Source organism: Lottia gigantea (genome assembly GCF_000327385.1).
Source record: "Lottia gigantea unplaced genomic scaffold LOTGIsca_10, whole genome shotgun sequence".
NCBI classification, from domain to species: Eukaryota; Metazoa; Mollusca; class Gastropoda; family Lottiidae; genus Lottia; species Lottia gigantea.
Window position 1 is genome coordinate 209,610 of NW_008706747.1, and position 12,048 is coordinate 221,657.

At 43.3% G+C, this 12,048-nt stretch overlaps 2 protein-coding genes across 2 annotated transcripts in view; one reads left to right on the forward strand and one right to left on the reverse strand.

The window, feature by feature from the left end:
• LOTGIDRAFT_109628 (hypothetical protein) overlaps positions 1-2,854 on the forward strand; it is a gene marked incomplete at both ends in the record, with an annotated part of 6,102 nt that extends 3,248 nt beyond the window's left edge. The window contains 3 exons of the mRNA XM_009046019.1: positions 1,562-1,714; positions 1,832-2,119; positions 2,754-2,854. Of these exons, the coding sequence (XP_009044267.1) occupies positions 1,562-1,714; positions 1,832-2,119; positions 2,754-2,854 (542 nt within the window). The remainder of the gene's footprint in view (positions 1-1,561; positions 1,715-1,831; positions 2,120-2,753) is intronic.
• A 5,919-nt stretch (positions 2,855-8,773) lies between these two features.
• On the reverse strand, positions 8,774-11,894 carry LOTGIDRAFT_184719 (hypothetical protein). The gene is made up of 4 exons (XM_009046020.1): positions 11,759-11,894; positions 11,294-11,375; positions 10,908-10,998; positions 8,774-10,103 (listed from the first exon to the last, which is right to left on the reverse strand). The coding sequence occupies exons 1-4, from the start codon at positions 11,860-11,862 to the stop codon at positions 9,268-9,270; spliced, it is 1,113 nt and encodes a 370-aa protein (XP_009044268.1). The 5' UTR covers positions 11,863-11,894; the 3' UTR covers positions 8,774-9,267.
• Between the last annotated feature and the right edge of the window lie 154 nt (positions 11,895-12,048).

Below are 12,048 nucleotides of genomic sequence, written 5' to 3' on the forward strand. Positions count from 1 at the left end.
ACAGATGGCCTCTGATAGCCATCTGGACAGTTAGCCTCTCTGATAGCCATCTGGACAGTTAGTCAGCCTCTGATAGCCATCTAGACAGATAGCCTCTGATAGCCATCTGGACAGTTAGTCAGCCTCTGATAGCCATCTGGACAGTTAGCCTCTCTGATAGCCATCTGGATAGTTAGTCAGCCCCTGATAGCCATCTGGAAAGTTAGCCTCTGATAGCCATCTGGACAGTTAGTCAGCCTCTGATAACCATCTGGACAGTTACTCAGCCTTTGATAGCCGTCAGGACAGTTACTCAGCCTCTGATAGCCATCTGGACAGTTAGCCTCTGATAGCCACCTGGACATTCAATCAGCCTCTGATAGCCATCTGAACAGTTAGTCAGCCCCTGATGGCCATCTGGACAGTTAGTTAGCCTCTGATAGCCACCTGGACAGTTAGCCTCTGATAGACATCTGGACAGTTAGCCTCTCTGATAGCCATCTGGACAGTTAGTCAGCCTCTGATAGCCATCTGGACAGTTAGCCTCTGATAGCCATCTGGACAGTTAGCCTCTCTGATAGCCATCTGGACAGTTAGCCTCTCTGATAGCCATCTGGAAAGTTAGCCTCTGATAGCCATCTGGACAGTTAGTCAGCTTCTGATAGCCATCTGGAAAGTTAGCCATCTGGACAGATACCCTCTGATAGCCATCTGGAGAGATGGCCTCTGATAGCCATCTGGACAGTCAGTCAGCCTCTGATACCCATCTGGACAGTCAGTCAGCCTCTGATAGCCATCTGGACAGTTAGTCAGCCTCTGATAGCCATCTGGACAGTTAGTGAGCCCTGATAGCCACCTGGACAGTTAGCCTCTGATTGCCATATGGACAGTTACTCGGCCTCTGATAGCCATCTGGACAGTTACTCAGCCTCTGATAGCCATCTGGACAGTTGCTCAGCCTCTGATAGCCATCTAAACAGTTGGCCTCTGATAGCCATCTGGACAGTTAGTCAGCCTCTGATAGCCATCTGGACAGTTATTGAGCCTGATAGCCATCTGGACACTCAGCTTCTGATAGCCATCTGGACAGTTAGCCTCTGATAGCCATCTGGACAGTTATTCAGTCTGATAGCCATCCTGACAGTTATTCAGTCTTATAGCCATCTTGACAATTACTCAGCTTCTGATAGCCATCTGGACAGTTAGTCAGCCTCTGATAGCCATCTGGACAGTTAGTCAGCCTCTGATAGCCATCTGGACAGTTAGTCAGCCTCTGATAGCCATCTGGACAGTTAGTCAGCCTCTGATAGCCATCTGGACAGTTAGTCAGCCTCTGATAGCCATCTAGACAGTTATTCAGCCTCTGATAGCCATCTGGACAGTTACTCAGCTTCTGATAGCCATCTGGACAGATATCCTCTGATAGCCATCTGGACAGTTAGTCAGCCTCTGATAGCCATCTGGACAGTTAGTCAGCCTCTGATAGCCATCTGGACAGTTATTCAGTCTGATAGCCATCTTGACAATTACTCAGCTTCTGATAGCCATCTCGACAGATATCCTCTGATAGCCACCTGGACAGTTAGTCAGCCTCTGATAGCCATCTGGACAGTTAGTCAGCCTCTGATAGCCATCTGGACAGTTAGTCAGCCTCTGATAGCCATCTGGACAGTTAGTCAGCCTCTGATAGCCATCTGGACAGTTAGTCAGCCTCTGATAGCCATCTGGACAGTTAGTCAGCTTCTGATAGCCATCTGGACAGTTAGCCTCTGATAGCCATCTGGACAGTTATTCAGTCTGATAGCCATCCTGACAGTTATTCAGTCTTATAGCCATCTTGACAATTACTCAGCTTCTGATAGCCATCTCGACAGATATCCTCTGATAGCCACCTGGACAGTTAGTCAGCCTCTGATAGCCATCTGGACAGTTAGTCAGCCTCTGATAGCCATCTGGACAGTTAGTCAGCCTCTGATAGCCATCTGGACAGTTAGTCAGCCTCTGATAGCCATCTGGACAGTTAGTCAGCCTCTGATAGCCATCTGGACAGTTAGTCAGCCTCTGATAGCCATCTGGACAGTTAGTCAGCCTCTGATAGCCATCTGGACAGGTAGTCAGCCTCTGATAGCCATCTGGACAGGTAATCAGTCTGATAGCCATCTGGACAGTTATTGAGCCTGATAGCCATCTGGACAGTTATTCAGCCTCTGATAGCCATCTGGACAGTTATTCAGCCTCTGATAGCCATCTGGACAGTTACTTAGCTTCTGATAGCCATCTGGACAGATATCCTCTGATAGCCATCTGGACAGTTAGTCAGCCTCTGATAGCCATCTGGACAGTTACTCAGCCTCTGATAGCCATCTAAACAGTTGGCCTCTGATAGCCATCTGGACAGTTAGTCAGCCTCTGATAGCCATCTGGACAGTTAGTCAGCCTCTGATAGCCATCTGGACAGTTATTGAGCCTGATAGCCATCTGGACACTCAGCTACTGATAGCCATCTGGAAAGTTAGCCATCTGGACAGATATCCTCTGATAGCCATCTGGAGAGATGGCCTCTGATAGCCATCTGGAGAGATAGCCTCTGATAGCCATCTGGACAGTAAGTCAGCCTCTGATAGCCATCTGGACAGATATCCTCTGATAGTCATCTGGACAGTTAGTCAGCCTCTGATAGCCATCTGAAAAGTTTGCCTCTGATAGCCATCTGGACAGTCAGTCAACCTCTGATAGCCATCTGGACAGATATCCTCTGATAGCCATCTGGACAGTTAGTCAGCCTCTGATAGCCATCTGGACAGTTAGTCAGCCTGTGATAGCCACCTGGACAGTTAGTCAGCCCCTGATAGCCACCTGGACAGTTAGCCTCTGATAGCCATCTGGACAGTTACTCGGCCTCTGATAGCCATCTGGACAGTTAGCACCCTGATAGCCACCTGGACAGTTAGCCTCTGATAGCCATCTGGACAGTTACTCGGCCTCTGATAGCCATCTGGACAGTTACCTAGCCTCTGATAGCCATCTGGACAGTTAGTCTCTGATAGCCATCTGGACAGATAGCCTCTGATAGCCATCTGGACAGTTAGTCGGCCTCTGATAGCTATCTGGAAAGTTAGCCTCTGATAGCCATCTGGACAGTTACTCAGCCTCTGATAGCCATCTGGAAAGTTAGCCATCTGGACAGATAGCCTCTGATAGCCATCTGGATAGATAGCCTCTGATAGCCATCTGGACAGTTAGTCAGCCTCTGATAGCCATCTGGAAAGTTAACCTCTTATAGCCATCTGGACAGTTAGCCTCTCTGATAGCCATCTGGACAGTTAGTCAGCCTCTGATAGCCATCTGGAAAGATATCCTCTGACAGCCATCTGGACAGTTAGTCAGCCTCTGATAGCCATCTGGACAGTTACTCAGCCTCTGATAGCCATCTGGACAGTTACTCAGCCTCTGATAGCCATCTGGACAGTTACTCAGCCTCTGATAGCCATCTGGACAGTCAGCCTCTGATAGCCATCTGGACAGTTAGTCAGCCTCTGATAGCCATCTGGACAGTTAGTCAGCCTCTGATAGCCATCTGGACAGTTATTCAGTCTGATAGCCATCTGGACAGTTATTCAGCCTCTGATAGCCATCTGGACAGATATCCTCTGATAGCCATCTGGACAGTTAGTCAGCCTCTGATAGCCATCTGGACAGTTACTCAGCCTCTGATAGCCATCTGGACAGTTACTCAGCCTCTGATAGCCATCTGGACAGTTATTCGGTCTGATAGCCATCTGGACAGTTATTGAGCCTGATAGCCATCTGGACAGTTATTCAGCCTCTGATAGCCACCTGGACAGTTACTCAGCTTCTGATAGCCATCTGGACAGTCATTCAGTCTGATAGCCATCTGGACAGTTATTGAGCCTGATAGCCATCTGGACAGTTAGTCAGCCTCTGATAGCCATCTAAACAGTTAGTCAGCCTCTGATAGCCATCTGGACAGTTATTCGGTCTGATAGCCATCTGGACAGTTATTGAGCCTGATAGCCATCTGGACAGTTATTCAGCCTCTGATAGCCACCTGGACAGTTACTCAGCTTCTGATAGCCATCTGGACAGTCATTCAGTCTGATAGCCATCTGGACAGTTATTGAGCCTGATAGCCATCTGGACAGTTAGTCAGCCTCTGATAGCCATCTAAACAGTTAGTCAGCCTCTGATAGCCATCTGGACAGTTATTCGGTCTGATAGCCATCTGGACAGTTATTGAGCCTGATAGCCATCTGGACAGTTATTCAGCCTCTGATAGCCATCTGGACAGTTACTCAGCTTCTGATAGCCATCTGAACAGTTAGCCTCTGATAGCCATCTGGACAGTCATTCAGTCTGATAGCCATCTGGAAAGATATCCTCTGACAGCCATCTGGACAGTTAGTCAGCCTCTGATAGCCATCTGGAAAGATATCCTCTGACAGCCATCTGGACAGTTAGTCAGCCTCTGATAGCCATCTGGACAGTTAGTCAGCCTCTGATAGCCATCTGGACAGTTACTCAGCCTCTGATAGCCATCTGGACAGTTACTCAGCCTCTGATAGCCATCTGGACAGTCAGCCTCTGATAGCCATCTGGACAGTTAGTCAGCCTCTGATAGCCATCTGGACAGTTAGTCAGCCTCTGATAGCCATCTGGACAGTTATTCAGTCTGATAGCCATCTGGACAGTTATTCGGCCTCTGATAGCCATCTGGACAGTTATCCTCTGATAGCCATCTGGACAGTTATTCAGCCTCTGATAGCCATCTGGACAGTTACTCAGCTTCTGATAGCCATCTGAACAGTTAGCCTCTGATAGCCATCTGGACAGTCATTCAGTCTGATAGCCATCTGGACAGTCATTGAGCCTGATAGCCATCTGGACAGTTAGTCAGCCTCTGATAGCCATCTGGACAGTTACTCAGCCTCTGATAGCCATCTGGACAGTTACTCAGCCTCTGATAGCCATCTGGACAGTAAGCCTCTCTGATAGTCATCTGGACAGATAGCCATCTGGACAGATGGCCTCTGATAGCCATCTGGACAGTTAGCCTCTCTGATAGCCATCTGGACAGTTAGTCAGCCTCTGATAGCCATCTAGACAGATAGCCTCTGATAGCCATCTGGACAGTTAGTCAGCCTCTGATAGCCATCTGGACAGTTAGCCTCTCTGATAGCCATCTGGATAGTTAGTCAGCCCCTGATAGCCATCTGGAAAGTTAGCCTCTGATAGCCATCTGGACAGTTAGTCAGCCTCTGATAACCATCTGGACAGTTACTCAGCCTTTGATAGCCGTCAGGACAGTTACTCAGCCTCTGATAGCCATCTGGACAGTTAGCCTCTGATAGCCACCTGGACATTCAATCAGCCTCTGATAGCCATCTGAACAGTTAGTCAGCCCCTGATGGCCATCTGGACAGTTAGTTAGCCTCTGATAGCCACCTGGACAGTTAGCCTCTGATAGACATCTGGACAGTTAGCCTCTCTGATAGCCATCTGGACAGTTAGTCAGCCTCTGATAGCCATCTGGACAGTTAGCCTCTGATAGCCATCTGGACAGTTAGCCTCTCTGATAGCCATCTGGACAGTTAGCCTCTCTGATAGCCATCTGGAAAGTTAGCCTCTGATAGCCATCTGGACAGTTAGTCAGCTTCTGATAGCCATCTGGAAAGTTAGCCATCTGGACAGATACCCTCTGATAGCCATCTGGAGAGATGGCCTCTGATAGCCATCTGGACAGTCAGTCAGCCTCTGATACCCATCTGGACAGTCAGTCAGCCTCTGATAGCCATCTGGACAGTTAGTCAGCCTCTGATAGCCATCTGGACAGTTAGTGAGCCCTGATAGCCACCTGGACAGTTAGCCTCTGATTGCCATATGGACAGTTACTCGGCCTCTGATAGCCATCTGGACAGTTACTCAGCCTCTGATAGCCATCTGGACAGTTGCTCAGCCTCTGATAGCCATCTAAACAGTTGGCCTCTGATAGCCATCTGGACAGTTAGTCAGCCTCTGATAGCCATCTGGACAGTTATTGAGCCTGATAGCCATCTGGACACTCAGCTTCTGATAGCCATCTGGACAGTTAGCTTCTGATAGCCATCTGGACAGTTAGCCTCTGATAGCCATCTGGACAGTTATTCAGTCTTATAGCCATCTTGACAATTACTCAGCTTCTGATAGCCATCTGGACAGTTAGTCAGCCTCTGATAGCCATCTGGACAGTTAGTCAGCCTCTGATAGCCATCTGGACAGTTAGTCAGCCTCTGATAGCCATCTGGACAGTTAGTCAGCCTCTGATAGCCATCTGGACAGTTAGTCAGCCTCTGATAGCCATCTAGACAGTTAGTCAGCCTCTGATAGCCATCTGGACAGTTACTCAGCTTCTGATAGCCATCTGGACAGATATCCTCTGATAGCCATCTGGACAGTTAGTCAGCCTCTGATAGCCATCTGGACAGTTAGTCAGCCTCTGATAGCCATCTGGACAGTTATTGAGTCTGATAGCCATCTTGACAATTACTCAGCTTCTGATAGCCATCTGGACAGATATCCTCTGATAGCCACCTGGACAGTTAGTCAGCCTCTGATAGCCATCTGGACAGTTAGTCAGCCTCTGATAGCCATCTGGACAGTTAGTCAGCCTCTGATAGCCATCTGGACAGTTAGTCAGCCTCTGATAGCCATCTGGACAGTTAGCCTCTGATAGCCATCTGGACAGTTAGTCAGCCTCTGATAGCCATCTGGACAGTTAGTCAGCCTCTGATAGCCATCTGGACAGTTACTCAGCCTCTGATAGCCATCTGGACAGTTACTCAGCCTCTGATAGCCATCTGGACAGTTAGTCAGCCTCTGATAGCCATCTGGACAGTTATTCAGTCTGATGGCCATCTGGACAGTTATTCAGCCTCTGATAGCCATCTGGACAGTTACTCAACTTCTGATAGCCATCTGGACAGTTAGCCTCTGATAGCCATCTGGACAGTCATTCAGTCTGATAGCCATCTTGACAGTTATTCAGTCTTATAGCCATCTTGACAGTTATTCAGCCTGATAGCCATCTTGACAGTCAGCCTGTGATAGCTATCTTTTTTATCCGTCCAATTTATTTTAAAATTCCAATTCATTATTTATGTACTTATTCAATAAAAATTATTTCGTGGTTTTATGCGTTGTGATACAGATCAGAATGATTGAAAATTTGACATGCAAGAAACGTCTGCTGTCTTAGCAAAATTTCCCTCATTGCACACTGTCAAAACTTCCAAAAATGATGAGGCTTATGAAATGAGAACAACAAAACTTCCCTTTTTAATCAAAATAACAAAAGAAAAACAAGAAAAGCACCAAGATTGGTCAAACTGTGATAACAAAAATCAAATTACCAATTTGTAAACAAACTCACAATGTCAAGCTACTACAAACTTTGTCTTATACCTTGACTGCATTCACCAACTTACTTGTATCACAGAGGTTGTTAATGCAGAGATTTGATGGATTGTACATTAGCGAATAAAGTTAATCAGAGTCCAGACTGCACAATTTGGCTGGGCCTGTAATCAAGGACTACGATTGGCTGTATTCGCTTATTTACAATCCAATCAAATCCCTGTATTTACATTCTTCCATGATACAAGAAAGGTGGCTATTGCTGTCAAGGTAATAGCTTGACCATTGCAAAGATAATATCAGTCTTCCCTTTAAAAAATACCCTGAAAAATGCATTTAAATAGCCCCTCACATACCAGTCTCTCAACAATAGATATAGTCTTGCAAGTACCAGTAGTAGAAAAAAGGGACAAACAAGATTAAGTTACTGTGACATAAACACGAACAGTCCACTATATTATTAAGTAGTGTGAGTAGTAAATGGCAGACTCAGTCAAGCTTGATCAATTTCAATTTCAAATTATACTACCCAAAAAAAGGTGGACTGTTCTTGCTTATGATTCGATTTTTATCCAGATGAGCAAATACCTTTGCTTTTCTATAACAATCTAAATTATTTTTGTATTCAAAACAAAATAAGAAAACCAGAAAAACAAGTTACCTGTAGTCCCTTGCATACAAGTCTTTCCACAAAGCTGGACTAGTCTTGCACATACAAGTATCCCCATCTACTTAAAGACACATTGATGAACTCATTTACACTTAAAGGTTATATCAATATTATTCAATATCTGTATCAATAATCACTTAAAGAAAATCAAATCAATCAAGCTTAAATCAAAGCAATAAGCTTATTACATTATTCTTAAAAATATCTTTATGAAATGCAAAGCCTGATTCTGTATATTTTTAATGGGTTAAAGGGATGATTTCATCTATTTATCTTCTTAATGAAAACATCACATCTTCATTTGCTATAAAAAAATATAGGGTAAGGCTGAACATTCCCTTTAATTCGTTGACCAAAATGGTTAAAGGAATTTAATCATCTAAATATTTACTTCAGTTGTCAAATTTAAAATGTAAGCTTAATTTCAGCCATATGTATCACTTTTCAAAATTGAAATGCAAATCCAATTCCAATACAATGCAATTTATCATAGTAGGCCCATCAATAAGGGCTGTATTGAGTGGACGAATATCTTGTCAGTCCATTTTCTGCCTTATATTTTGTGTTATCTACAGGAACACAATACATAAAGTTTAATTGATAATCTGAAAGAAAATATTTAGATGGCTATATCCCAAAACAAACAAAATATTTTAACATATTTACATCAAAAACAAAACCCATTTACACTTTATATATAACTAGCAAAATATTCCTTTTCATATAATTTACCTCTAAAGATGTAAGCAGATTTCGTTAAATGACTTTCATAGAAGCCTCAAATACAAAGAAGGAGCATTCACTAGATTAAGAGGTAGAAAGCTAGGTGTAAATATATTCATTGATCCCTCAAAAGACAAAAATAAATTCCAAAACAAATTCCCAAGTAAGTATTCATAGGATTTTTTGGGTCATCTTCACAATGTCAAGCTATTACTAACTCATTCTAATACCTTGACTACATTATGCTCTTTTGTTGTAACACAGAAGTTTGTGATTTGATCGGATTGTACTCTAGCAAATGCAGCCAATCAGAGTCCTCCACGACTATTAGTTCTTGGCTGCCTTGTAATCATATTTTGATTTACAGAAGTAAATGGTCTCAAAGTTCCATACAAATAACAAGAAAAAAGCTGAATGATGTCAAGGTATTAGACAAAGTTCGTAATAACTTGACACTGTGAAGATTTTTTTTTGGTCTGCAAGCTTCAGAAGACTCGTTCAAAATGTTGGTCAGTAGGTGGACGAGCTTGCTGTTGCTGTGGAATGTGACCACGCCTCCTAGGTGGCGCCAGGTACTCAAACATTGATTGGTTGTGCCTCGACAACATCACAGATAAATCCGAAGGGGCTGGATCTTCCCAGAAAAAATCGTGATTCAGCGATGTATCACAATCGATTCGTTTCGATGGATCAACATACAGCATTTTGTCCAACAAATCCAAAGCAAACTGGTCTCGGACGTAAGGCTTTAACCTTTCTTTCACCAAACGTTTCTGCCCTTTAGGGACTTCTAGTTTGTCGTAGAGATCTAGCTTTTCAACTCCAGGCCACACATCCGGTGTTAACGACCCACACAAATGGCTGATCAGGGTAATTTGATGTTGCTCTGTGTTGCCTTGCATTATGGGACTTCTGGTCCACATTTCTGCCATGATGCACCCAGCGCCCCACACATCTATCGCTGGCCCATAAACTCTTTCCCCTAGCAACAATTCGGGAGGCCGGTACCACAAGGTCACTACCCTATTGGTGTATTTCTGAGCACCCTTTTGAGTCATGCCGCCATAAGCTCGCGCCAATCCAAAATCAGCAAGTTTAAGGATGCCATTTTTGGTAATCAAAACATTTGCAGCTTTCATATCTCGATGTAAGATTTTGTTGTGATGAATGAAGTATAATCCATTCAATAACTGTTGCATGACGCGTTTGATATCAGCAAGCGTAAATTTAACGTTGACATTACTCAGCAAACCGGCCAAATCATGTTCACAGAACTCAAAGATGAGATAGAATGTACTTTTAAATCTGTTGTAAGCACCAGCTGAAAAAAAAAGAGAGAAATTAAGATAATTTCAGGAGGTTTTCTAAACTTTTAGGCCACTGATGGTATCCATTCCAATTTCAAAGGGATTGTAAAGAGGTTTTCTAAATTTTTCATGTTTTTTCCACTAAAACTAATGTGTTTTATGACGTCACCAGTGAGGAGCTACCAGAAGCTACTATTGATATCTATGCAGTTCCCCTCTAGTGATGTCATAAAATGTGTTAGTTTTAGTGGAATTGCAAGAACCAGAGATTGCAAATTGATGCTATCAGTGTCCCCGATAAACATAAAAAGTTTAGAAAACCTCTTTACAATCCCTATAAGACAGACATATGTGGTTCTTGTAATTCAAATGAAATGAAATTAATAAAGTTTTACGTCCTACTTTTCTGCACCATGTGGGCTAATGAAGACGGGCAACACCATGCAGGGTACATTGAGGGAAATTTTGTCAGGGCAGCAGCATTAGCCTGCTCTTTTTCAATTTCCAACTGTCGAGGTATCTTTAACGTGCACAGCCTGTGGCACACAGGGCCTCAGTTAATTGTCCCATCCAAACGACTACAGGCTTTTTCCATATCAGCCCCTCTTACCTGCATCACTGACAGGGGGAAACCGGGTTGAAAAATGCGAAGGTATCATCTCGACCTATGCCGGGATTGAACCCTGGACCTTCAGGTTAGAGAGCAAGCGTCTAACTCACTGAGCCACTGTGGGTCCCTCTTGTAATTCAACTAAAACTATGGTATTTTATGACTTCACTTCACATGAGATTGGTATTTCTAAGGGTTAATTACATACCTCTACTTCGACAAATCTCAATTAATTTTACAACATTTTCATGGCTTAATAACTGCAGAATTCTGATCTCCCTTAAAGCTGTGATTGGAAACTGGAAAAAAAATGTCAAAAAATTAAAGACAGAGGTAACCAGTAAAAAGGTTTATCTTATACATAATGGATTAATACACCCAAATCTAAAGGATTCTTGAAATGAAATGATGGGCGAATGAAGACCAATAAGGCCATGCAGTGTGCATTGAGGGAAGTTTTGCATATGCGTCATCAGTCTTCCTTACTTTCCTATTCCCTTGTCTAAACTGTAATATTATCTAACTTAATTGCACCATTGACAACATGTTGGCTACCCAAATCTACCTCATAGGCCTATCATCTTTGATGCTTACCCCTTCTTTTTCATTTTCCATCAAAACCTTTTTCATGGCAACTATTCGTTTAGTTTTTCTATCCCTGGCTTTGAATACTTCTCTGTAAAAGAAAAGTTAGCCATTAGGCCTAACTTACAGTAGGCCTACATTAAATAGGAACTTGGCAGCAGACTTTTGCATGACTTTAACAAGAACCTACAGATACTAGTTACCTGATACTGAACTAGATCTAGCAGACGACAATTCCACCTGCTGACAGCACAATAATTGCTAAAAGAAGATATCAATATGGAACTAAATAGAATTGCTGAATTGGCCTAAGACAGAACTCTCACTGGCTTAGAGCTTACAACATTGCTAAACTGTCAACAATTTATTTATGCAGAAATCAACTTTTTGGGGTCTTTGACTGGCAACAGGTGCAGTTCAAGTAGGAATTCATTCAGTGCAGTTGGTGCAAGAAGTTTAAGAATTGATTCTAACCCAAAAGTTCCTTGACCGATTTTAGTGAGTTTCTCATATTTCTCACTGGCATTTTCGCAATATGGAAATTCTAATTCTTCAACAATTTTTGCCTGCGTTGTCATTTTATTTCAAGTTTTTGTGTGTGATCCGTTCGTCTCCGTGAAATAAAAGGTTGAGCATTGTGAACTACGTCATCAATAGTTGTAAAGCGGTCGCTTAAAGCATTCATAATAAAGATATTTATCCAAATGTATGAAAAATGTTGGACTTTCTTCGATTTCCTGACCTTTATCTATCTAAAAACCATA

Excerpts from the sequence above, each read along its gene's own strand:
- LOTGIDRAFT_184719 (XM_009046020.1), bottom strand. The coding sequence starts at position 11,862 with ATGACAACGCAGGCAAAAATTGTTGAAGAATTAGAATTTCCATATTGC. Across the intron at positions 11,376-11,758 it reads ATCGGTCAAGGAACTTTTGG|AGAAGTATTCAAAGCCAGGG; the intron begins GTTAGAATCAAT and ends TTTCTTTTACAG. Across the intron at positions 10,104-10,907 it reads TGAGATTTGTCGAAGTAGAG|CTGGTGCTTACAACAGATTT; the intron begins GTATGTAATTAA and ends TTTTTTTTTCAG.